Source organism: Candoia aspera, chromosome 2 (assembly GCF_035149785.1).
Source record: "Candoia aspera isolate rCanAsp1 chromosome 2, rCanAsp1.hap2, whole genome shotgun sequence".
Classification (NCBI taxonomy): Eukaryota; Metazoa; Chordata; class Lepidosauria; order Squamata; family Boidae; genus Candoia; species Candoia aspera.
The window spans coordinates 39,197,009-39,224,280 of NC_086154.1; the positions used below are offsets into that span (position 1 = coordinate 39,197,009).

General features: G+C 38.8%; 1 protein-coding gene across 1 annotated transcript in view; it reads right to left on the minus strand.

Moving 5' to 3' along the window:
- Nucleotides 1–15,888, minus strand: part of RAD18 (RAD18 E3 ubiquitin protein ligase) — a 122,087-nt gene extending 106,199 nt beyond the window's left edge. Inside the window, exons 1-3 of the mRNA XM_063291620.1 lie at nucleotides 15,753–15,888; nucleotides 9,069–9,150; nucleotides 102–163 (exon numbers count right to left, since the gene is read on the minus strand). Of these exons, the coding sequence (XP_063147690.1) occupies nucleotides 102–163; nucleotides 9,069–9,150; nucleotides 15,753–15,806 (198 nt within the window). The 5' untranslated portion in view covers nucleotides 15,807–15,888. The remainder of the gene's footprint in view (nucleotides 1–101; nucleotides 164–9,068; nucleotides 9,151–15,752) is intronic.
- Between the last annotated feature and the right edge of the window lie 11,384 nt (nucleotides 15,889–27,272).

Genomic DNA, 27,272 nt, shown 5'->3' on the forward strand with positions numbered 1-27,272 from the left:
ACTTCTACCTTGTATGCTCAAAAGCCTAATCCAGCACAGATGGCATTAAGATGCAGAATTGAAAATGTTTTCTTAAATATGATAAAGGAAGGCACACCTACCACACAGCATGTAGGACACTGAGCTTTATAGGACAGCGACTTGCGAATACAGAGAGAACAATCTGTAGGAAAAAAACATACAGACACAAAACATAAGCAAAACAGGTCAATCTAACAACAGTGCAAATTGTGAGATTTGATTTTCTATAGGCAAAATGTGAATTACACATTTCAAAATTTCTTGCATTTTATTAGCACAACTTTTAAAAACCTTTTCTCTGTATCCAAATGAGTAAGTAAATATTTCTCACAATAATTATATTCACAAAGTACAGTAGGGGAAATTATATAAGGCAGGCTGGCAAATCAGATGAACATCTTATTTATTTCAGATGCTTCTCTGCTGTTTCAACCATTATGACCCTAAGCAGCTCACAGAAGTGATATAAATACAGTGTTAACACAATAATCATAAAAACAATGTTAATCATAAATCATCAATATATAAAACAAGACCCTTATAGACATAATAGACATAATATTATAATAAGACTATTATAATATTATAATAGTCAAAACATGGCTTCATAAATCATCAGAAACTCATCAACCATCTCAAGTACCTCCCACTGCTCATGACCATTGTTCCAAAACAATTATCTCTCCTGATCTTCTGTTTCTTTCCTCCTCCTGTCCTCAGCTCCATTTAATTATCTTCTCACCAATGCCATTCCTCCTTCATTCCTGGCTCGTCTGTGTCCCAGTCTCTTTCTATCATGGTACCCCAGTTCCTTTCATTTCTCCACAATTCTTTTGCTTTTCTCTGGACTCTGGAGATGGTGGCCAGCCCACATTTCACCATCTCCTCTAAAATGCAACTTAATCCTCCTCCAATCTGAAACGTAATTCTTCTGGTGGCTACTGGAATCAGGTCAGCAACGTACACAAACTCACCATTCCTGGCAACTCATGTCACCATAGCTCCCCAAAAAACAAACTCCATCTACGTATTATATGCTGCTGCCATCTTTGCCTATCATTTTCCAACTCTGCAATTTTTGCCTGTCACCCTTTTAGTCAATAACCACTCTCCACCAGCATCCAGGTCATACCAATCTCACTTCTTCTGTGGCCCCATTCTTCTTTCATTACATATTATCCATTATTGTTGTTGTTATTCAACTCACCTACAATCATCCCTTATATAGAAAATACTAACTTTTTGCTGCAATCTAGAGGTTTGCAACCTATGGACAACGCCGGCTCCAAGGCTTTGAAACGGAGATGAGCACCGCCCCCTAGAGTCGGACACGACTGGACTTTACGTCAAGGGAAACCTTTACCTTTACCTAGAGGTTGTTCTGATTTTTGCAGCCCAGATATGGAGGACTAGTCTTTATGCAACAAGTTAATCATATTAACAGGGTGTGGGCCTCTTTAAGAAAATCAAAGCATTCCTTTAATTTAAAAAATACAATACCGTTATAAACTGGTTTTAAATGGAATTTGAGTTTCAGATCAACAAACATAGAATGGTTGGAGAAAATCTTGATCTCTTAAAAACTGAATATCCATCATGAAAGTACATCAAACCAAAGCATGGTTTTCCTTATTAAAAAAAAAAACACCAAGAAAGTCCAGGTCTCTAAAATTAGCCATTTTTTAAAATCACATAACAGATCATAGGTAAAAAAAATGGAGTATTATTAATGATAGTACAAATTATCAACATTTATGATTATCAAACAAGCAGCATGGAATTTACTTCATTTGCCAGGAGAAACATTATTTTGGCCAATAATAATCAACTTGCTTACAAAAACTAATTAGCACTTAGGTCACAATTCAGCACACCTAACTCAGCCTTCAAATCAGGTATGTTTATTGCCCTTGAAAATCCATTAATTTCACTGTTTTTCTCTATGTAGATATAATTGTTGTAATGAAAAAAAGCACAGTACAGAGAATTTGAATTATATTCCTCGTTAGTATAAATGTTCTGTTTAAGCTCTGTTCAGAAGTGTTTCCATGAGCAGAGACTAACTGCTCACACATATTCTCTACATCATCAAGAGGTAAGTTGTTCCATCCATATTTTCATCCAAAGCATGGAGGAATGTCCCAACAGGACTTGGAATTCAAATGTGTCAATTATTTTAGTAACCAATTCTTATCTTTTAAATCATCAAATAAGAACTTGAATCAAAAAATTATGAGTGACTTCTAATGTTTATTACATATTTATGAAGTCTTTCTTCCACACTGTTGTTTTTAAAGTCAGTTGTTAGATACCTTCACCAATTCATATTCTATTCTGTGAGTTACATTATACTGAAGTGCATCTTCAGGAAGAGCAGAAATTTGAACACAATTTCCATTATTCCCCCAAAGTCCTACTGTGCTTCCTCATCATGGTTTCTAGGAGGGATGAGCAAAGAATGCTGGGAGTATATGCTAAGAGTATACCCAAGGTGTAAAGGTCATCTCAGCTGCCCAGCTAAAGCAAGCAGGCACCTATATTGGACAGTAGCGATATAGGAGGATGCTGGAGGCAGATGATCACTTTAGCAACAATGGCAAAGGCATCAATTCATACTGCACAGGGGAAGGCAATAGTAAACTATTTCTGTATTTCACCAAGAAAACCATATGGATAGAAAATATAAAATGATATAGGGCCAGATGATGGGCCCCTCAGGCCAGATGGCTTTTAACATGCTACTGAGGAAGAGCTGTGGATCTTTCACAGTACTAATGGTGTGACGTGGCTACATTAAAGCCTTCAGGACATCTAGTTGCTGATGTTGCCATGCAGGAAAAGAAAATCTGAAGCTGCAAAGAAACTCTCAGGAAGAAACTTAAGAATTTCAGGGAGCCGTTAGAAGAAACAAGAAGCATTATTACACAATATCCATAAAGACATCGAAGAGAAAAACAGACATGGAAAAACAAGGAAAGTTTTCCAAAAGATTTCTGAACTCAGAAGGAGGTTCCAATCTTCAATTGTATGCTAAAGGAGATGGACAGCTGGTAACTCATGCCAATGGCAAACAGCAACTGATTCAAAGATCAAACAAAGATGGAAAGAATATACTGAAATTCTGCCCAGCAGAGATGTCAACCTTCAAGATACTTTAGAAGAGATTCCTTAATTACAAGAATCTGTAATACTAGAAGATGAAGTTAGATCAACTAGATCCTCTAGTCATTACCAAATTGCAAGCCCAGAGAATTGATGGAATATTAATAGAAATATGGCAAGCAACAGAAGAATCAGTAAAGGTTTTAACCAAGTTGTACCAGCAAATCTGGAGAACAACACAGTGGCCAACAGATTGGATGAGGTCAATCTACATATCTATACCAAAGAAAAGAAGCTTAACAGATTGTGCCAGCTATCATACAGCATCCCTTATTTTATATGCTAGCAAAATAATCCTTAGGATCATTCAACACAGAATAGAGCCCTACAGGGAGAGAGGGAGGGAGGGAGGGAGGGAGGGAGCTGTCAGATGATCGACTTGGCTTTAGAAAATGCAGAAGAACATTATTGCTGATGCATGCTGGATAACTGAGAAAACCAAATATCAAAATGAAATCAGTATGTACTTCATTGATTATAGACATGGCTTTGATTGTGTTGATCATATCAAGCTGTGGAATGTGGTTAGAAAAATGGGAATCCCAGAACTTCTCATTGTCCTCATGCAAAACCTGTACACAGATCAGAAAGCCATCTGGCTGGAACATGGTGAAATAGATTGGCTCCAGGTTGGTAAAAGAGTGAGACAAAGCTATATATCCTCCCCTTATTTATTCAACCTATATGAGGAATATATATTGAGGGAAGGTGGACTCAAAGAAGATGAGTGTGGTTTTAAAAGTGGAGGAAGAAACATCAACAACCTGGGCTATGCTGATAACACTACTCTGATACCTGAAAATGCAAATGATTGGAAGCTCTAGTAATGGAAAGAACACAATGAAAAAATGAGACCAAAATTAAATATAAAGAAGACCAAACTAATGACAATGGCTATAGCTACCAGTCTTAGAATTGACAATGAACATACTGGTGGTGCATAGTTTCTGCCTTTAGGATCAACTATCAAAAGTTCAAGGAACCAGAAGTCAAGAAATGTGCCATAGACTACATAGACTAGGACATGAAGGCTTTGGAAAAGATATTCAAATGCTCTGATGTGTCTAAACCTACAAGATCAAAACAGTGCAAGCAATGGTATTCTCTGTGACACACTATGGAAGCAAAAGTTGGACTCTGAAGAAGCTGGATAGGAAGAATACTGATGCTTTTCACTTTCATGTTGGAGAAGACTTGTGTGAATGGCTATGGATAGCCACTCAAGGCACAAATGACCAGGCTCAAATTATTATACTTTCGACACATTATGTGAAGATAGCTGACTGGAAAAGTCTATAATGCTGGGAAAGGAGGAAGAAAAAAGAAAAGGACAACCAGCAGCAAGGTGGATAGATTCAATTACAGCAGCAATAGGTGCACTATTAGAAGACCTGAAGGACCAGACTGGGGCTAAGCCCTCCTGGAGAAAATAGATACATTTTCTCCAGACACCAACTCAATGACACATAATCAACCTCCATTATCATTTAATGGAGCTATAAGACAGAATGTAAAAGCAGTAGAAAATGTGATTTTTTTCAGCCCCCTCAACCAGTCAAAAAGCCATCATCCATATCACAACTATTGACTCGCTGACTTCTCTTCTAGCTCACACTTACAACATGCTATGTTATATGAATTCCCTGGGGAATTAATCTTACAATTGAATTGGGGAAGCAAAACATACACTATCATTCGATTTTCCTATAATACAACCAAAATCAAGTGTTGAAAATGTTCCCTGGGCATTTTCAACAATACAGTAGCTTTTATAGTTGCAGTAAGTCAGGCTATCTCTTTCTGGGTTATGTAAAAATAAATCAAAGAGAAGCAGAGACCAGCTTTTGCTGGGCTGACAGCTAAGCACTGCATTCCTATGTCATTTATTTAAAATGCACCATTAAGATCAACCAACTTTTCATCCAGGCAAGCATAATATAATGCTTATCTTTCATTTATTAACATCCTAACCAGTAAATATTTTCTAGAATGAAAGATATTAATCATCTGATCCAATGCTGATTCATGGTGGCTGAAAGAGATGTGAAAACATTTTGTACCTGAAAATTTTTGAGCGCTAATTGAGCTGCCCACCACTTGCTGCCAGTTCCTTGTTCCTGCTTATATTGTTGAAAACGCAAATGTAAGATCCGCAGCTAATTTATTTACATCATCTCTTAAGATCAGAGCAAAAGAAGTGTTAACAAAGCTCCTGTTCAACATCAACACCACGGATCACAAAAATAACATTAAGAATGAAAAATGCCATCATTAAAATCCATATGACACTCTATTAGATCTCTGTCTGAAGAACTGTACATACAAAACTAATTACAGCACTCAACTGCTGAACCACCAAATACTCCACCAGTGTCTCAGAAATATCTCTTACAATTACATACCAGGGAAAAGAATCAGAAGCTCAGGAAGCTCAAAGCATGACCAAAAGTATGCTCCAAGGCTAGAAATATGTTAGTAAACTAATTTTTTCCCCTTAAAATAGAGGTTGATTAGGCACTCCAAAGAGCAGGTTTGTCACAGTGCTGTTCTGTAGAATAACTTTTCCTGTCTGGTTTGTTGGGCTTCAACTCCCATTATTCCCAGATAACATGGCTTTTGCTTGGGAATTATGGAAGCTGAAAGCCACTGAATCATGAGAGGTGAAGATCACCAGTGTCGGGAAAAGCTGATGCAGATCTACAACACAGAAACGATGTTGCATGCAGTTTCTAGTTCCTCCATCTTAAAAGGTTATCTTGAGTGCAACTGCATAAAAAGGCAATACAGTATTTTTAAACAAAGACTATGTTCAGAGAAGGATGTTATAGAAATCTTTAAGATTATGGATGAAGTAGCAATAGCAATATCCAGCATCCATTATAGAACTCAAAATCTCATTTAACTGAAGCTAGACTGATTGAATTTTGTACTATTAATTGTTGTCCATGCTGGCTGAAAAAGATGCCAACTCTAATCCCACGTATCTGGAAGGCATTTGGTTAAGGAAGGTTTGGGCAGACTGGAATTTTTAACAGGGAAAAAAATATCCCTGTGATACATAATTAGCTTACAGAATTTACTGTGGCAAGACATACAGTACTTGTGTGTTTGCCACCCTCACCTAAAAGAAACAGTAATCAGACCTTTACTGAACAAATCTTTCCTTGACCTGGAGATCCGCGTAATTATTGGCCAGTCTCAAAAGTTCCATTTCTGGGAAATATCATTGAGCAAGTGGTAGAGTCATACCTCCAGAGGTAATTGAACGATACTTATTTTTCTTCCTCCATTTCCGTAAGGATTTTAGATGGAAATATGGTATTGAAACTGCTTTGGTGGATGTCCTATGCCAGAAATTCTATGAGTAGAGTATGGCTCTGCTAGTTCTTTTGGACCTCTTCACAATTTAAATTTCCATCAACTATGGTAATCTTCTGAATTGCCTGGCAGGATGGGATCCTGGGGACATGTTTTACTGTGGGTCCATTTCCATACTGTTCCCATGCTATTCAACATCCTCATGAAAACACTGGGGGAGGGGGAGGGGAATCATCTGGTGAGTTGGAGTCACACATTGTCAGAATGCTGATAACACCAAACATAATTGCTCCTAATCATCCAGTTCCAAGCAACAGGTACTCTTGAATAGTCTGGGCTTGAAAACAGGCTAAGGGAAAACAACAGGAAATTAAATCCACAAAAGATGGGGTTGTACTGCTTGATCCTCACCTGTCACTGGATTCACTGGCAACAGCCATGGGTGAAGCAAGTTTGCATCATGATATCTAGTGCACTAACTACATCCCTTTTAGGTTAGATACATTAGATGATGGTTATCCACACTTTGATTATATACTGTTTTGAATACAGCAACATGCTCTATTCAGAACTACCCCTTAAAACTGCCCCAAAATTGCAGCTGATCTAAAGTGTGATAAGTAGGCCTACCCTGGGACAATCAAGTGGGGTCATCAAGGTTCTTTCCCAGCGTCTGGAAACTGTGGAGGGGTGGATGAGGAAGAATAGGCTTCAGCTCAATCCAAGCAAGATAATGAGCAGACCCCTCAGCTGGGGCCCTGCTTATGATCACACAAGCCTTGGACATCTCCACTTTGGACTACTGTAATGCATTCTACATGGGACTGTCCTTGAAGGCCATCCAGAAGCTGCAACTAGTTCCAAATGCAGCAGTGTGGGTAATTATGAGTGCATCACAACATCTTCATGTAACACCACTACTTCATGAGTTACACTGGCTCCCTATAAGCTTCTGGGTGCAATTTAAGATGCTTATTATCATCTACAAAGCCCTTCCTTGTACAGGGCCAGGTTGTTTGCCTCTCTCCAATCATTCCTGCCTCTCCCAAGAGATCCAATAGGGTGGGCATGCTTTGGGTCCCTTGGATGAAACTATGTAATCTGTCAGGATCCAGGAAGCATGCCTTCTCTGTCACACCTACCCTTTGAAATAGTGTACCCCAATCTCCAAGATCCAGTTGGCCCCAACGCTGTTGGCCTTCCATAAGCCTTGAAAACTTTCCCAGTGCATTGGACCAGAGAATTAGATGAACCTATCCAGTTGGACTGGATTATCCAGTTGAACTAATCCAACTATAATCTGACTATAATTATAGTCAGATTATAGTTGGATTAGATTGTTTCTAGTTTGGGCTCAGTTGTGCTGTATTTATGTGTGGGGGGGGTTGTTTCTTTTTATTCATTATTTTGATTTTATGTTAGCTGCCCAGAGTTGCTATTCATAAGTTGGGCAGCAATATTAATCATATATATATAAATAAATAAATATTAAGGTATAGTGATCCTATTATTCCTGTAATGAAAGTTCTGTGCTGGTTGCCAATTGCTTACTGGGCACAGTTTAAGGTTCTGGTATTGAACTATAAAACCCAAAAGAATTCAGGGTCTAACCAAGGACAGCTTCTCCTGTTATGAAATAATATGTTTGTTAAAATCTGCCACAGTGGCTTTTTTGAAGCTGTTTCTGCTGTGAGATACCCATCTTTCTCACACAGGAGAGGGCTTTCTCCTGCACTGCTCCCAGCTCACTCCCTGAGGAAGTACATTTGGTCCCTATGGTCTCTCATTATTTACTACATCTGTAAAGACATATCTCTTATGCCAAGCTTTTAATTGTTGGATTATTTTAGTATTTATTTTAGTATTTATTTTAACTTTATTCTATTCTATGCTTACATTTCGCTAGCCATCTTAAGTACTCATAAGAGCAGAAAGGCAGAGTATAACTCAAACTGATTAATCAATCAATATTAGACTATAATCCCATATCCCTAGGCACAGTTTGAGGTCTCAAAGATATTGAGTTGAACTTACTGGGAGTTGCTCCCAAGTAAACATGCTTAGAATGAAGCCGGACAATAATATATTTTCATGTTTACTTCTTTATAAGTCAACATCAGGAACTCAGACTGAATGAGATATCACAACTTTAGAGAGTAATAAAGTAACTGGCTCTTGGTAACCCACTTTCTCTTTTTTATGCATATTTCAAGAAAACATGCAACAACAGCAATTGTGTATAGCTGAGCTACTTTGAAACGTCATGGTTCAGCAATTTCTATAACTTAGGAAATTCCAATACCATGGATATTTCCAGTGTTCGGCTTCAATACAAATCTTAAATCTTATCTTTGGATTTGATTGGAAATACTTAAAATATAAAACTAATAGAAAACATCAACATCTGACTGTTGCTGTGTATTTAGATTACTTCTGTTCACTTAATTTTATTGTTTTGTCATATTTTGCATGGGTTTGGTAGATTCAGCTAAGAAACAGAATAAAAAACATAAAAATGCATAATTATAAGAAAAGGGCAGGAGGAAGGAAATCAGTTCTATACTTACAATTATGTGAACACTGAGGAATTATCATTGCAGTGTTGAAGTAATCAAAGCATATCCCACAACGCAACAAGTTATCAACTTCCTGAAATACATTTTAAAAATTAGTGTTTATATATAGAGTAAACTGAAAAGTTCAGCTTATACTTCAACAAGTCATTTTGTGAAAGTACTTACAGAAAAAACAATAAACTGAATGCAATTCCTATTGTTTTCTGTAAAAATATCATAGGAAATGGGCTAGAAACCGGGAGACTGTGAGTTCTAGCCCTGCCTTAGGCATGAAAGCCGGCTGGGTGACCTTGGGCCAGTCCCCCTCTCTCAGCCCAACTCACCTCACAGGGTTGCTGTTGTTGTGGGGAAAAGAGGAGGAGGAAGGAGGATTAGGTATGTTTTCTGCCTTGAGTTATTCATAAAAATAATAAAGGCAAGATATTAAATAAATAAATAACCTGCTGTCTGCTATGCCCACCAGATGTGCTGAATCTCCAATTCTCTCCATTTCCCAATCACTACAGTCCACACTGGGGGTCAACACTGGTTCAACAACATCTGTAGAACATTATGCTGCTTAAGATTGTACTAGGTGAACTATCTAAGTTAATTTAAGAAAATGTCCAAGGAATTAAATGCATAGCTAAGAATGAAAAATCGACATGGTCAGACTATTCCTTTATACCACCACCCTAGAAATCCCAGCTGCAACCTGAAACCTTTTCAATAGCAGGGAGAACCTAATTTCAAAGCCTGAAGTTCCTTTCCATATTTCTTTTTGGACTTTGGTCATGCAGATTTCATGAGTTCAGTATGATCAAACCAAACTTCCTTCTCCACACCCTGAGTCCAATCTCTTCCAGCATTTTGCAATACCCCAAAATTTTAAACGTCAGATAACGAAACCTTTTAGTTGACCTAAAAAGGCATCACTTACCATAGATTTTGAACTGATTCAGTGCAGTCATATGTAGACACTACAGGTAGTCCTCAACTTATGACCACAATTAGGACTGGAACTTCAGTCACTAAGTGATGCAGTCATTAAGTGAAGCATCACGTAACCACACCCAATTTTACAACCTTTTTTGCTGCAGTCGTTAAGTGAATCACTGCAGTCGTTAAGTGAATCACATGGTAATTAAGCTTATCTGGCTTCTTCCATTGATTCTGCTTGTTAGAAGCCAACTAGGTGGCAAATAGCAATCACATGACCCCGGGATGCTGCAACTGCTATAAATACATGCCAGTTGCCAAGCACCCAAATTTTGATCATATGACCACTGGGACGCTGCAACAGTCATAAGTACGAGGACTGATCGTAAGTCATTTTTTCAGTGCAGTCATAACTTCAAACAGTCGCTAAACGAATGGTCATAAGTCGAGGACTACCTGTATGAATTTTCTCTGCCCCAGAAGTCTAATTTATGGCATTGTTGCAGCATAAAGTTTCTCAAGAGTATCTATTTTTTTTATTATGAATTTTATTAAGTTTGAAGAGAAAGATAAGCGCTACAAAAAAACAAAAAACCTACCAAAAAAAAAAGAAAAACTAAAAAGGTGTGAAAACGCAAAAGCAAAAAGTTTTACATTACAGAAAGATGTGACTTCCGACTTTTAACAGCAAGGATATACAAATATTTTCCATAATCAATCTCTTACGCTATATTAAACCAAAATCACATTATTTCTATAAATCATTTCCCTTTAGCACATTATAAAAATCACTGTTACTGCCTCCCCTTATATTAAAATAAAAAAATATTCATATAAACGTCCTAAACAACTGGCCCCCCAAAATATCACTCATTTAATTATTCCCTTCCTACAAATCTCGATAAAATAGTTAAGAGCAGAGACATCACACTGACAACAAAGGCCCGCATAGTTAAAGCAATGGTGTTCCCTGTAGTAACATATGGCTGCGAGAGCTGGACCGTAAGGAAGGCTGAGCGAAGGAAGATCGATGCTTTTGAACTGTGGTGTTGGAGGAAAATTCTGAGAGTGCCTTGGACTGCAAGAAGATCAAACCAGTCCATCCTCCAGGAAATCAAGCCAGACTGCTCACTTGAGGGAATGATATTAAAGGCAAAACTGAAATACTTTGGCCACATAATGAGAATGCAGGACACCCTGGAGAAGATGCTGATGCTAGGGAGAGTGGAAGGCAAAAGGAAGAGGGGCCGACCAAGGGCAAGATGGATGGATGATATTCTAGAGGTGACGGACTCGTCCCTGGGGGAGCTGGGGGTGTTGACGACCGACAGGAAGCTCTGGCGTGGGCTGGTCCATGAAGTCACGAAGAGTCGGAAGCGACTAAACGAATAAACAACAACAACTACTATTCTAAAAGAGCCTCGTGTGGCACAGAGTGGTAGGCGGCAGTATTGCAACCGAAACTCTCCCCATGACCCAAGTTCGATCCCAGCGGAAGCTGGATTCTTGGGTAGCCGGCTCAGGTCAACTCAGCCTTCCATCCTTCCAAGGTTGGTGAAATGAGTACCCAGCTTGCTGGGGAAGGTGACGACTGGGGAAGGCAATGGCAAACAACCCCGCTATAGTCTGCCAAGAAAAAGTCGCAAAAACAGTGTCCTCCCCAAACGGTCAGACATGGTGCTTGCACAGGGGACCTTTCACCTTTTTTTTTCCACTACTATTCTATACATTTCTGTCTACTATAATAAAAGTCAAACTAAAAAGCACATAAATTCCCTGCCATTATACTAAATAATACAACAGTTTTAATAATCTTAATCAACCCAAAAAGAAAAGCAATTTGAAACAATGACCTTAAATCAAACTCTTAACACCATCCAAATAAACATTTTAATACACTAATAATCTTAATCCACATCCTTAAAAACAAAAAACATCAGTCAAATCCTAAAAGCAATCCAGAAAAAGGTTCTTTAACCCTTATCCCACTTCAAAATAAACCAAAGCATCTACATGTCCCCACAGCATGCACAGAGCTTTTCTCTTGAAAAAATCGAACAGCCCAACTGCCCCCCTCAAAAATTCCAACTTCTCTTCAGAAAACCTCCCATACATAATGACCCCTTCTTTTTCATGACATTTCACCAAAAAGTCAATTTTACTTATTGCTCGCAGATCCCTCTCTCCATTGAATTTCTCCAACTCCACTATCCAATCTTCATCCAGCTTCTGTCATGAGTACTGCTGGTGAGCAGGAGTGGGGCCCTCTCCAGGGGAGAAACGCATGCATAGTTTAGAAGCTTTGAATCTCCCATCAAAGAAACGCAGAGCAGACCCGCCTTAGATTTCTGGGTTTTTCTGTGATGGTTTTCCCACTGCCTTTCAGTTTAGCAGGATTTTCTGTCTAGTAGAGTAGAACAATAAACACTAGAGACTCAACCAATCGTCTCAGCGTGGTTCTTCACTGCAAGATAGGACAGCATCTCAACAGAAAGCTCAATCTCATTCTTAGAAGAAACATTTCTATCACTGTTGAATTCCTCAATTTCATCCACTACATCCCCAACCAGATACATTTTAGAACTCATATTTTCCACAATGTCCTGAATGCCTTGTATAAAAACTTGATAGGAGTCAGAAAAGATCTGTTTAAAATCTTGAGGGAAGTCACAAAACCACCAACCACCTCCAAGCAGGAGCACAAGTAGTCTTCAGTGGGAAAATGCCACTGAATCTGTAGAGTGCTTGACTAGGATCCAGGGGAATATGGGAAGTTGCTTTACAGTAGTGGCATGTCCACTACAAGAACATACAAGCTGTGCCCCTAATACCCTGAAAACTTGATTCACCTCCAGAATATTTTTTAAAATGGTGCCAGTTGCAGTTTTTTATGTGGTTGAAGGAAAAACTATTAAAAACTTCAGAAATATGTATTTTAACGCATTTCATGGATTATTTGTAATTAAATGTAAAATTACATGAGTCCAATAGGGCTGTGCAAAGCATCTGAAACAAATACTTCACAAGGTGCAGGAGCATGAACAAGGCACTTCTCTTTGAACTGTTCATATGCCATGTCTTTCGCAAAGCTTGCATGGATGCTCTAAAAGCTGTTCCCAGCTGTATCTGCATGCAAAAGATGTGATTGACCAGCAGCAATTTAATTTAGCTGCTAAGATTTATATTACGACAGAGTCTAATTGCAAAAGCAACAGAGAAGGAAGTGTAATGTCCAATAGGGCTTGAGCTCAGGGCCACAACTAGGGTCTGTATCACCCAGGACAAACATGCATTCCGCGCCCATTTTGGCGACCCCCAGCGCTCATTTTGGCGCCCCCCCCAGCGCAGTGCTGGGGGCACATTCCCCGGTTGCCCCCCCCTAGTTGCGGCCCTGCTTGAGCTTACACCCGATTAGACCACAAGTCCATCTACAATGACTATCAGCCACACTCCAAGGTTCCAGACAGAAAGCTTTCTGAACCCTATCAGTAAATGCTAGGAAGTTACCATGAAGTTGATCAGATGAGATTAACAATTTTATTAAATATTTAGCATTGTTAGATTGTATGGCTATAAAACATTTAACATTCCTTGAATATTAAAAGATACTAATTTTCAAGTAACCTCCATAATATCTTTATATCATGTCATATACATTATAGTTTGTAGGAATATAATGCTATGATAGCATCATTAATTTAACATTTAAAAGACTGATTGAAATTATTAGTTGGCTGATTATGTATTTATTATGCTGTTGTTTATGGTGTTTTTAACTCTTCTTAGCCACCCAGAGTCATGATTTTGATATGGACAGCCATATCGAATGAATGAATGAATGCTGAGCTAGTAGCATTCTCTCAGTCTAACTTAACTCACAAGACTGGAAATTATAAGGGTAATCTATACATGCTTGCTTTATTTTTTTAGAAGCAATCACCAATGTAAAAAGGTACAATCCTTTTAAAATAATGTATCAAAATCATTCCAGATTATTTTATTGATTCTCAAATACCTTAAAATATTTCATCATTAATTGATCACTACATGACCAATTAATTGAGCCATTTTGAGCAGACAAATGCACAAATCTAATCATAACCAAAGCTTACAGATCAGCACTGAAGGCAGACATCATATGTGGAAGCTTTATCATTTTATTAGTTTTTTTCTCTATTGCTGCAATAAGATATATCGTTAAAACTGAATAATCTGTACTGTCATTATTTCTCATTTAAAATATTCTGATTAATTTAGTTCCTCCACAGCTACTGTAATTATGTGCATCAGTCACAAAATGTACTACTAGAAACCACATTTGCCAAGTATGCATCCACGTAAAAGAGGGCAGTATCAAAAGACAAAGAGGATATCCAGAGGGCTGCAAAAGTACAAAATATTTTTTGAAATAATGCCTTAAGGCAATGATCCTTCCAAAATACTTCAGTAAAAAGGTAGGGAGAACGGAGATGCAGAATGGAGTAACAAGTTAGAGAACTCAGCAGGCAGGCTGACCTCTTGAACAGGGCAAGCACAAGGCTATGTTTAATAAATAAAATAATCAGTATGAATTTGGGGCTATTTTCAGACTGCAGATACAATAACCATTCTTTTCTTTTTTGATGTATTTTGTTAACAAATTAAATCTCTATTTGTGTTTAATTCCTATAGGGCTTCATTTAACTCTTCTTGCTTTGAAGCCTGATAAATCATCCTTTTATGCTTTAAACTGACTATTTTACTTGCTGCTCCTGATTTGATTTGATTTGATTCTGGCTTCATTTACGTTTTTATGGTACAGCACCCTGACAACTCTTTGCCACATCTCCTTCTATCTAAGGCACATTATATAACTACAGTCAATATTTTACTAATGAGTAATAGTAGAACTAAAAAGCTGAGACACCAAAAATTACTGTTGCACTTTAAGTGACAGCTCAGTACTTGGGATAGGAGATCATCAGGAAATACCACAGCTTCAGGCTAGCCTGGAAAAAAGCAGCAGCAAACCACTTCCAGATTATTTTCAAGCAATGATTAAGAAGTTACCACAACTCAGGCTCAAATCTCAAAGAGATTTTACCTTTTCCAACCTCTACCCGCTGAAAATATCAGCCTGCCACACTTTCAGAAGGGATGCTAACTCCGCAATACCTAACAATGGAGGAATGGTTGGTGAAGATGATGGAACTTGATGAGATGGCCAAATTGACTTCTTTGATCAGAGAAAAGACAGTATCTACGTTTATTGCTGACTGGAAACCCATTATGGACTTTTTGTTTAAAACAGAAAAGTATGAACTTATGATTTACAGTTTTGACGATTAGACAGGATAGATTATAGACAGAAGAGGGTCATGTTGTAACTTTAGAGAAAGAGGGCAATTTATAATTGTACTCATAGTTCTGTAAAGAAGATCGGAAGCCACTTCTTTGTATCTTTTTTCTTTCTTTTCTATTTTTCTTTTACTTTTTCTCTTTCTTGCACTTTTAGCTTTTTCTTTGATTTCTTTCTACTCTTCCTTACTTTATATTAGTTTTTATCTTCTTTCTTAGAATTTTTAATAGAAATGACGCTGAGGTTCTAGCTTAGCTCTTTCAGCAGAAGGAAAAGGCACCCGGCACACATTCTGAAGTACTTTTCTCATTAAACCTTCAACCCTTCCAGGATCACGGAAACTCAGCACCGATAAGGCCCTAGTCCACGCTATTACGCAGCCCGCGCCTTCAGTTGGGCTCCCTTCCGCCTCTACTTACTTTCAGCGGGAGAAGGTGCTCAGGCCACCGCAGTTCAGCCACCCGGAGAGACATAACGTCCAGCACTCGCTGCCAAACCTTTATTTCTCCCGCCCGCCGAGCTCGAAATTACCCGCGCAGCCGGTCTTCCTGGATCCTGCAGAAGCGCGGCAGGCGAATATTTCCGGGACTAACGCTGAGGCTGCTGGGTAGTGTAGTCTTTCCTTTCCTTTCTCTTTAATTTGGTACCCGGGGTGCTGCCAAGTGCTCCAGTCGATCTAACTGAAGGCTTATTTCGCGTATAGAAAAGTTCCTTCTATTGCTGAGCAACAGGGATGGGAGTGTGCCGGTCTCTGTAATGTTGAACTACAACTGCCAGTACCTCAGCCGGCGTGTTCATCAGTTCCTGCAAGTACAGTACTGTATCTCCACAACTTGCTTCGCTCCAGATGTCTTTTATGACGATTCTGACATGTTTAACCCACATATAATAATTAGCTGTGCTGACTATAGTTGACGGCTGGTGAGGTTTGACAACAGATAGAATGATACATCATCTGTTCTGGCTTCTAGAACTAATTTGCATTTTCATGTAGAACGGTTTCTCATTCCATGTATTGTAGTGAGGTTCAGCCGTTAATAACTGCAGAAGCAGCTGGAAGTTACTTGTTTCTTTACCATCATATGGAACCTGGGAACCTGTTTGGTCTTATCAATAATCCAAAGCCAGAGCAAACCTTGGTATCCAACTCTACCCTTTTAGAAGGAAAACAAGTCATAATTCTTGGTTTGTATCATAACAAAATCACAAAAATGCTTCTGATTTGTTTAGCTGCTTTTACTAGCAAGTGGAGCTACATAGAACAATGTCAGTCTGTTTGTTCCTGGTAAACCTTCAGATTCAGTTTTACCATAATGTGCAACAGTTTTACTATGGAAGTAAAAGCAAGAAATACATGACCACAATAACTGTCTTTAATTGAGCATCTTTCCCTCTTCCCAGTCTTAAGAGCTGGTAGAATTTTTACACCTCAGAATTCTAATTTTATTTATTCATTATTTATCCAGCTCTTCAAAGCTATATTCTCATAAAGCACAACCAATGGCATAATCAAATGCAAGCACGTATGAATATACAAAAACAGCACTTTCAAAAGTGAGCTAATGAAGCCAAGTGTGAGAATCCTGAGAGCAGAGGTCTTTTTGTATAGTGGCTACTAGAACTGACACAGTATTCCAGCTGTAGTTCTGACCAGTGCAGCATAGAGTGGTACTGTCTTGTCCCTTGACACAGTTGTAAGGTTGTACATACTAAATATGTACACAACAATCTGTTCCTTCTTCCTCCTAAATTGCTGTGGTGCCACAAAGATTTAAAGAATTTTGCTTCAGAAGAATATAATCCCACCGTGTCAGTAATAAGCATATGCTTTGACCAAAATAACTCTGAATAAGTAATAGAAATAATTTCCCTCAACCATTGCATCCTGAGCACATTTTGCTCTACTGATTGTGCCACTGGAGACATAACAAACCCCATCCCATAAAGCACCTAGCATATTTTGCCTTTATTATACGTCTGCTTGAATGCATGTATTTATTCTTACAGACCTTGTGCACTGAGTGAATATTCAATTACACTAATATAATCCATAAGCAGCAAATCCACACCATATAGTACATTGTCTTTTTAGCCATAAGTAGCAGAAAAATGAGTATAGTCCTATTGGCCTATATGAAACCATAAACATTTTTCAATTGTATTTTATTATGGTAAACTAATGATAAAAATAGCACAAACACGAACAACAACATTAAAGGATGAACCTAATCTCAAATGATAAGCCTAGCAATAAAAAAAATAGCCTGGAAATTATGTTATAAACAGAATCATTTTTTTAAAATGTCCATTATTCCTGCAAACATCATGCTCTAATTAAAAGATTAAGTTATAGGCATCGCTATGTCCTTCCATTTTTTTCAAGTGCTAGATAACAGAGTAATGTTCCAAATTGCTCAAATAATGGGAGGAAGTGGGATGAGCTACCTTCCATACCAACACAAGTTGTATTGGGCTACCTTCTGAACAAGGAAGCTGGCCAGGATGTGTGGCATAAGAGGTTTTAGTGGCATGATATGGCTGCTATTCTGCTGGTGTGAGCCTGCCACTGGAGTGAGTAAAAGGGGAAAAAGAAGTTCACTTTTGACCTTGAAAGGCAGCTGTGCTATCACGAACGCTGATGAACTAACCTGGCAGCTAGCCAGGGCTGGTGTGGGAAGATGGCCATTCAGCAGTCCCATTGGTCCAACCTGGTATATAGAGGGGGACTAGAGCCCAGAAGGCAGGAACACCCACCTCCTCAGTTGCTGGGGGACATGCTGCCAGTCTAACCTAAACATTGGAGAGAGAGCGAAGGACAAGAGAGAAAAAGTCTGTGAACAATGTGGCTGGAGAGAAAAGTTGGTGAGAGAGATTAAGTGTGAGGAGCAGTTGTCGGTTCCTGGTTGGGAAGGGAGAAGAAAGGTCCATGGGGGGCTACCCTGGAAGAAGGGAAGTGAAGACGCAGAGGGTCAAGAGCTCCACCCAAGACCCAAGAGCAGAAAGGGTGCAATCAGCAGTTGGTGGAGAAGCCCTGGTGTCTGGAGAAGAATTGGGCAGAAGACCCTGAGAGAGGTTTTTCCCCCAGCAGAGAAGCAGTAGAGGTTTGGCTGAGCAGATCCAGGAGAAAATCAAGCGATGCTGAACACACTACAGGAAATTCCAGCCCATTCCTTTCTTTTCACTCTCTGTCTTGTCAAGCCCAGAGATGGAGAGAAAGGGGGAGGAAGAAGAAGAGCTGTAGGGGGATAGTCTCTGGGAGGGAGACTTAGGAGGAAATCTGACACCGGGTGAACATCCAGACTGTATTGTAAATATTTGCTGTAACTAACATAACTGGATATAGTAAAAAGCATAAAAGCCTCCATGTCTTGTTTTCTGTGTCAATTGCCACCTTTGCAAAAACAATACACCTCCAGTTCAAAAAGAATCCTGTCACACTGTGGTAGTGAACTGGGTGGTTTCTGCATAGTCCTTTCATAAAGTGTGCCTAGGAATTTCTAGATGGCAGAACTGAATTAATTGTAAGTTGTTGATTTGTATTATACAGTATATGACAGATATTTTTTGCTTCGTAAGATGGATATAACAACGGATAAAATGTTCAGTAATAAGAAGGGAGCACCATTCTTCTCTTCAAAGCAACAGTTTATGACATCTCTAGAATATCCTCTAACATAGACACAGTCTTCCAAATGCATCATTCACAGTTCATAAATTGTCTGATAGGCTTCTTTAAAAAAGAGAAAAGAAAAGTGAATTCTGCATTGGTTACATATCACTTTGCTATTTACCTTTAAGATAAAAGTTAATATTGTTTTTTCTGCTTTCATTACGGCCCTTTGAAAAAGGAAAAGAAAAGCATGACTTGTTATCTTCTGGAAGTAGTAATGAAATTCAGGGGATATGAATTGATTTTACAGAAAAGAGTCAGACATTTATAATAAGAAACCCAGGAATGAAAATAGGCACTTTTATATAGAAGAAATGTATCAGTGAAGCTTACATTATCTAAACTTTAATTCATACTTTGTATGCAAGAACCCTGTTTGCATGAAAATGAAAACTTTTAAAATGATAATAAGAAATAAAAACCATTTCATTTTCCTAAAGTAAATTATTTTTGGCAACCAAAATGACTTTTTCTTTAAAATCTGTTTTACTAATCTCTGAAGGAGTCACAAATACCTTCCCTCAACAAAGATTTGGAAATGTCCATAGCATCTAACCAAAATTTTGCTTGTCTCAACTTCCCAGCATCATAAGAAACATACTGTTGAAATATTAGCCTGCCAGTTTTATTTAGGGCTTCATTGCAAGACATATATGGAAAATATTGAGTTGCAGATCTAACTTTGATCCATGTGCCCATAAAAAGGTTATGTTATACCTTAGTTTAAAAATAGCATCTGGATCCATATTCTGCATGAAGTGTGTTTTCACAACATTAATAATTTAATCAATTCAGTTCTGAGGAATTATTTATAAAGCTTTTTCAGAATTTAAAAAGAAGTTTGACTTAAAGCACTTCTTGACAGTTTATTCAAATTCAACATTTTTTAATTTGGTTTATGTCATCTAGACATGATTGCTGCTTCTGAATTTCAATGGTGATTAGAGATTCTTGAATAATTAATGGTGGCTCCTAAGCCAGTAACTCTTCCTTATAGGAAGGGAAGGAAGTTGATGAAATTGATATTAATTATTTACAATAGTATGGAATTACAAGCTTCAGTGTCATGTCTGGTTAACCAATGGAGGGTTGCATTCAACAATGTGAAACTGATTTCCTATGACCTTAAAATAAAATCGATACAACAAAAATGTTGTTTTATATATACTGGATACCTCAGAGAAGGCTCAATAAGGGTTGATTAAGGACACCCTGATGTTGGAAATGTAACTCATGTGATTTGGCCATGCCCCAGTATTGTTACATTTTGGACTGACATCAGTAGGACTGTTAAGCTCAACAGGACATAATGCTCCCTCTTCCTATTTTTACTACCACAACAATTTGGCCAGAGAAGCTGGGCTGAAAGAGAGTGATTTGCCCAAAGTCATCCAGCAAGCTTCTGGGGCTGAGGGTAGACTAGAACCTGGGTCTCCCGAATGCCGGCCCAACACCTTAACCCCAACACCACATTGGCCCTCTCTACACCACACTGGCTGACTTATATGTGGGCCCTTAAGACAATCTGAAAAATTCAATTATTGCAGAAGACAGCAGAGAGACTGGTGTCTGAGAATGCCTTTCCAAATGTATCACTCTACTGTAACTATCCCATCATCCTCAAATCTACTGGTTTACACATAAACAGGCAACCCCAAGGATATCTCTCAGATGCATTGGGAATGATTTGCAAATCCCAGAGCTTTTATCAGATTTGGGGTTTGTACCCTTCTATATTACTGTAAAAATATTATGCCTTGCATGTAATGTTCTCACCACATAACTAGGATCAATGATCTACCCATTAGACCCAAGATACTAATATGAATTGTAGAAAGAATAACTCAGCTGCTTCTGCAGGATTTTTCGTTAAATATAGTGACATACAGTACATTGGAATAAGTCAGACATTCCAGAAGCAAAGTGGTCTGGCCACAACCCACCTCCAGTTTGGTTGATAGGACAACCGCCAAAATAGTATCCCTGAGTCCATAAACATGCATACAAACTTAACAGCATGAGTATTATAGAATACCAGCTATTCAAAATTAAATCCATTTTTTAATAGTAAATTGTATTAAGTTTCAAGGAAAGAAAAAAACTATAGTAAAAACAAAGAAGGGAAAAGGGGGGGGGAACTAAAAAAGTGCAGAAACACAAGAGAAAAAAAAATTAGATTTACAGGAAGATGTGGGTTTCGACTTTTAACAGCAAGGATATACAAAATTTCCATAATCGATCTCTTACTCTATATTAAACCAAAACACCACACTATTTCTATAAATCATTCCCCTTTAACACATAATAAAAATCACTAAGTACAGTTACCCTCCCCCTTATATTAAAATGAAGAAAAAAAGTTCATATAAACCTCCTAAACATCTTTCTCCCCTCTAAAAGATAAAAAAACATTTAATTATTCCCTTCCTACCACTGTTCTATACATTTCTGTCTACTATAATAAAAATCAAATTAAAAGGCACATAAGTTGTCAGCTATTATACTTAATGGTATAATAATTTTAATAATCCCAATCTTAATAAACACAAAAAACAAAGCCAATTCAAAACAGTAAATCCAAATCTTTAAAGGCAAATAACATCAGTCAAATCCTTAAAGGAAACCAAATAAACATTCTTCAACTTTTATCACACTTCAAAATAAACCAGAGCAGTTATATATTCCCAAGATATGCACAGAGCTTTCTTCTTAAGAAAATCAACAACCCAGCTGTCCCCCTCCAAAATTCCAGGTTCTTTTCATGGCATTCCACCAGGAGATCGACCCTACTTATGGTTTGCAGATCATTCTCTCCCCTAGATTTCTCCAACTCCATTATCCAATCTTCATCCAGCATCTTGACAGAAATCCCAATCTCAGTCTTAAAAGAAACCTTTATATCACTCTTAAATTTCTCAGTTTCATCTACCAGATCCCCAACTGATGGCACATTTTAGCTCTCATATTTTCCACAATGTCCTGGATATCTTGCATAAAGGTTTGATACAAGTCAGAAGATATTTATTTGAAGTCCTGGTGAAGGTCAGAAAGAATCTGTTTGAAATCATGTCTCACACAGTAGATTATGGAGCCCTCTAGGAATTTAATCAGTGAAAGTCAAAGATAAGTGAAAGTTCAAAAGTTGTTTACACAGAGTGAAAGAGAATACGAGACTGTTCTCAAGGGAAAGTGAAGACAGAAAGCTGAAGGTTCAAATCAGCTGATTCAACATGTAGGAAAATGCTAATATCTTCAAATTTAATAGAAAAATAATAACAGGAAGACAATTATTTGCTCAATCTTTGAAATTTCCTTTGGAAGGAAAATGAAATCCAAAACTTTTTTAAAAAATTAGAAAAGTAATCCCAAAAATAACATTAGGCACCAAGAGAACCAGCTTCTCCTTGCTGTAGAAAGCCTCTCTTGGGGTACATATACTTTAAAAAAATGGTGATTTAGAAATGAGGTGGCTGTTCTTAGAGTCCCTTTACGCCTACAGCACAGCTTGGAAATGGTGATGTTCCTGCCTCATGGGAGCTCTTACCATCAACCGCGAAACGCTGTTTGTGTAAGGATCGAGGCTGAGGCTGAGGGAGGGGAAATTGAAACTTATGCTAGACAATTTGAGGAAATCAAAACTCAGAGTGACTCAGCAGAGTGGGAAAGTCCTGAGCAGCCGATTGGACAGAACCAAGAGCCAGATTCAAAACTACCAATCAGCGCAAGGGAGAGGCGAGCCAAAAAGCATGCCAAGCAAAAGGAAGCTCAATTGGTTTCAGAGGAAAAATGGCGTGAAGGAAACAAAATAAAAAGGAGTCCGCCCAAGGACCAGGTTGCCGGAGACAAACATTCCAGTGAGCTAACAGATTCTGTAGAAGAAGAAAAGCCAGAACTGATCCCGGAGCCCTTTCCTGTAGCTGCTACAGAATCAGAGCCTACCCAGTACTCCATACCTTGCCTTGCTGCCTCGCCGCACAATCTAGCTGAGTCTTGCCTTGCCACATCTCTGTGCAATCCAGCCAAGCCTTGCCTTGCCATTTTGCCTCAAAGCCCAGCCGAGTGATGCCTTGCTGTTCTGCCAAGAAGCCCATTCGAGTCGAGTCTTGTCGCCTTGTCTTGGAGCCCAGTTGAGTCTTGCCTTGCCACCCTGTCATGAGGTCCTGCTGAGTCCAGCCTGGTTGCCTCGCCACAGAATCCAGACGAGCCTAGCCTTGTCGCCTCGTTGCAATCCCTAGCTGAGTTTTGCCTTGCAGACTTGCCATGTTCTCCAGCCGAGGCTGGTTCAGTCGCCTTGCCGCCAGTCCCTGCCGACTCCTGTCACACCTCCTTGCCTCAGCCTCTAGTCGAGACCTGCTTAGCTACCTTGCCGCAGGTCCTAGTTGAGTTCCATTCAGCCACATCACCTTGCTCTCCAGCTGAATCTGACTTCGCTGTCTTGCCAAGCTCTGCCATTGCCCTGTTGGGCTTGAATTGAATTATTAATTTAAGGGCAATTATTGATTATAAATAGTTCTATTTTAAATAAAGAATTCCATTTTACTTCCTAGTCATCTCATAGTCTAAACAGAACATTTTGTGATCTCCTGGCTGCAATCTCCTGGCTGCAAGCCACCATTCCGGAGACCAATGGGATGACTCCAAGTATTCTCCTTGATTCGGATAATGGTTCTGGGCTTCAGGAAAGCCTGCCTGAGCCCGAAAAAAGCCACCGTGCTGTCCGGTCTGCCCACCAAAACAGCAGGCACAGATGCTCAGAATTCTATTCCCACCGGAAGCCCCCAAAATTAACTCCATTTTTATTTATTAATTAATTAATCAATTACTATAACCACATGGCATACATTTAATAATTTCTGCCTTTAATAAATTCATATACTTTCAAAAATCACTCAAGACTGTTCGCAGAGGCACAGCTAGGGTGGAATGGGCCCCACATACCATACAGATTGAGACCAACAGTGTGCACAGAGTGCAGTGATAAGAATGTAAACAACACCAAACTCAGAAGCCAAGCAAGCAGGGCTGCAATTAGGGGGGGGCAAGCGGGGCATGTGCCCCGGGCAACGCGCTGGGGAGGTGCCAAAATGAGCTCTGGGGGGGTGCCAAAATGGGCACGGAATCCATGTTTGCCCCAGGCGACAGAGACCCTAGTTGCGGGCCTGCAAGCAAGCCATATTTTTTTCCATTTTTCAGTGAGACTAAGAGTATGCACAGAGTGCAGTAACAATAAACAACACATCAAACCAACAAAGCAAACCAAATCTTTAAAAATTAACAGCAAAAGCAGTAGCTTACTGTCTATGTAGGCAGGCAAGTAATGGCACAGAGAAGTTGATCAGTCCTCCTTCTCTTCCATCTAGGTATAGTCTGCTGTGTGTTGTGTAGCTTTAGAGCCAGTGTGTCCCCAGTATTATAGATCAGTGACTGGGTCCAGCAACATTATCCTTAGCTGTATGAAGCTGGGGGCTGTGGAATAGGGCTGTAAAGGGTCACTCAGACCTGATTTATCTTTGGAAAACCCAGTTTTCTGACATGTGCATTACCAGTGAGTGTTTAATGTTTTGTCAGTACAGTCCTATGCTCTCAGTGGTTCTGTGTGACCCAGATGCCACTGATCTATTGCTAAATCTCAAGAGGTTCATGTAATTTTCACTGAAAAGTTGGGCTTCATTTTGTTTCTGATCACCCACAATGCTGTCTTCTCTTCCTAGACATTCTACATTTCCCTCACTGTTTTTCTGAAAAAATGAGCTCAGCTTTGGGAGCTTTGCTCATTTTTCTTTCTGGAGTTGTCTCAGCTTTTACTTTGTGCACCACTTTCAAATGTCAGCTTCTTCTCATCCCTGCTACTTGAAGTTGTTTTAATTTTGGCTTAGCCAGCTTTCCTCAGTTCTGGCTTCTTGTTTGTTTGTTTGTTTGTTATTGAACTGAACTCCTCAGAAGTGGAAGTTTATTTATACCTCAAAAGTTTAAAGAAGGCTAAATGCACACCGTTCTGTGTAAGTACTCAGTAAGGCATGTTTTATGATCTATCACTTAGCACATTGTGGAATCCTAGCCAACTGAGGCAAGCACATCTCTTGGCCTGAGGAAAACCCACTTTCCACCCAAGGTGAGCCAGACCTCAGGGGATATAACGTAATGGTAGCCCCTTTCTATCGTATTGTAACGCCATGATTGACTCATGCACGTGACAAGCCATAAACCACATACTGTAGAAAGGAAACCTAACTGAACTATAATATGATTTAATATGAAATATGACTAACAAGAATGCTTAAGCTATTTTAAAGACTTCAGGGCTGCCATTTAGTAAAATTTCCAGGACAGTTTATGAAAACGAGATAAAACACACAGATAGAGTTCAGCAAGAGCAAGAGCAAGCTTTTAAAAAAGTATGTATTCAAATGTATTAAAAAGTCTGAGAAAATGCTAAAAACATCTTTGCCTTGTGCTGGTTCCAGGCAGGTATCTCTTTTCAAACGTAACAGGTCAGCTACATGATACTGTCCTGCTAGTCTTATTTTCCAGAGATGTACCTCACTTTCAGCAGCAGCAGCAGCAGCTTCTCTTTATTGTTAGACACAGCATCCTTGCGTAGAGAGGTCTTTCTGATAGCCTGTTCCGTAACGAAGATATTTTGTGTGACACAAAGTTTATGGAGGATTATTATACTGTACGTTCATTGTAAATTCCTTCCATTGTTGATTTAATATTAATTTAATATTAATATTGATTTAATATTAGGTGAGTTCTATAGGGATAGGAGAGATCCATCAGGCTGGAATTATTGCTTGCATTGATTTCTATGATTAATACATTGCTGTGATTGAGTAAGTGCCCTCCTTGTTCATTGTTTAAATCCCAGCTCATACACACAAAACATCTTGTTTCATATGGTAACACAACTAGAACAAGATTTTCTTAGCACTATGATTTAATAAGTGCGCATGAGAAATTTGGATGGAGAGAATTTGGAAAGCACTCCTAGCATGCCATAATCATCTTCTCAAGCATATAGATCAGCAAAGGAACTGCTTACAAATTAATTAGCCATGGTTAATTGTTGACTTCTAAGTCCAACTAATGCTAATTGGAAATGATGGCTACTATTTGGACACTGCACTTAATTCTAGGAAAGCCACCAACCACCATTAAAGCAGCCACAGGATGCAGTAAGATGACAGTACACCCATGCTTGCTTTCCAATTAATAACTCAGAAAAGCTTGGTCTGTGTTGTGCAAACACATTTAATGTATCATTATCAGGTAAAAATGAGTCAGAAAACCACTAGGGTGCTGTTCATTTGTTGTCAACTGTTTCCAGTGCGTTCAATTAATGCCCGTTATTACCTTGCGAGTCTATACATCATCACTGTGTTCAAATCTTTTCAGATTGCTATCTAAAATTGCAGCAACTTGGCATTTGATATGAACCTTTTTTGAGTTGGCTTAGTGAGATTATTAAGTACCAAAATTGATGGTCTATTTTGATAACACTAGGATCACCAGTTGGTTATGATCACAGTTCTAAACAAAGTAGATGTTAAAACATTGGTGATAATATACTTGGGCTGTGAATAGCATAAAAATAAAAATTGGGCCAGGAGCTCAGAGAGAAATTTTGTCTTCCCCCAAATCGCTGCTGCTTCTTTTTTTTCTTTTCTTTTACACAGAAAACATTAATGAGATTTTATTTATATTCTTACTTATTGGGCTTATAAACTGCCTTACTTCAGAGGCTCTAGGAGGAATACAAACTCAAAGTACAAAAAACAATATAATAAAAAGCAATAAAACTAGATGCAATAACAAGCAATAATGGCACGGATCTTCCTGTCCTGTAATTGCTATACGAAGGGCTTCCAGAAAAGCCAGGTTTCAGCTATTCTCCAAGAGGCTGTACAAATGGGGACCATCCCTAGGATAACCTGCTCCAAAGGATGGGAGCAGCTACTGAGGACACCCACCTCCAGGCCCCCTCCCAGCATACCTCCTGAAGGAGAGGACCTTCAGCTGGAGCTCCCTATTTTCCTGGTCAGATGCACAGAATTTATTTGGGATGCATGCCAATCTTCTAGAGCAGATTTGGGGAGCACATGGGGGCATACTGGGGAAAGAAGGGACTCATGTTCTCTGAAGTGGAAGAGATGATAACTTGACATCCAGATTTAAATTTTATTTGTGACAGATAAGCCCAGAGGAAATCAGAAACAAATAAAGAAGGTAGATTATTATTTCCTTTCCTACTTCATGCTGCAGATTATAT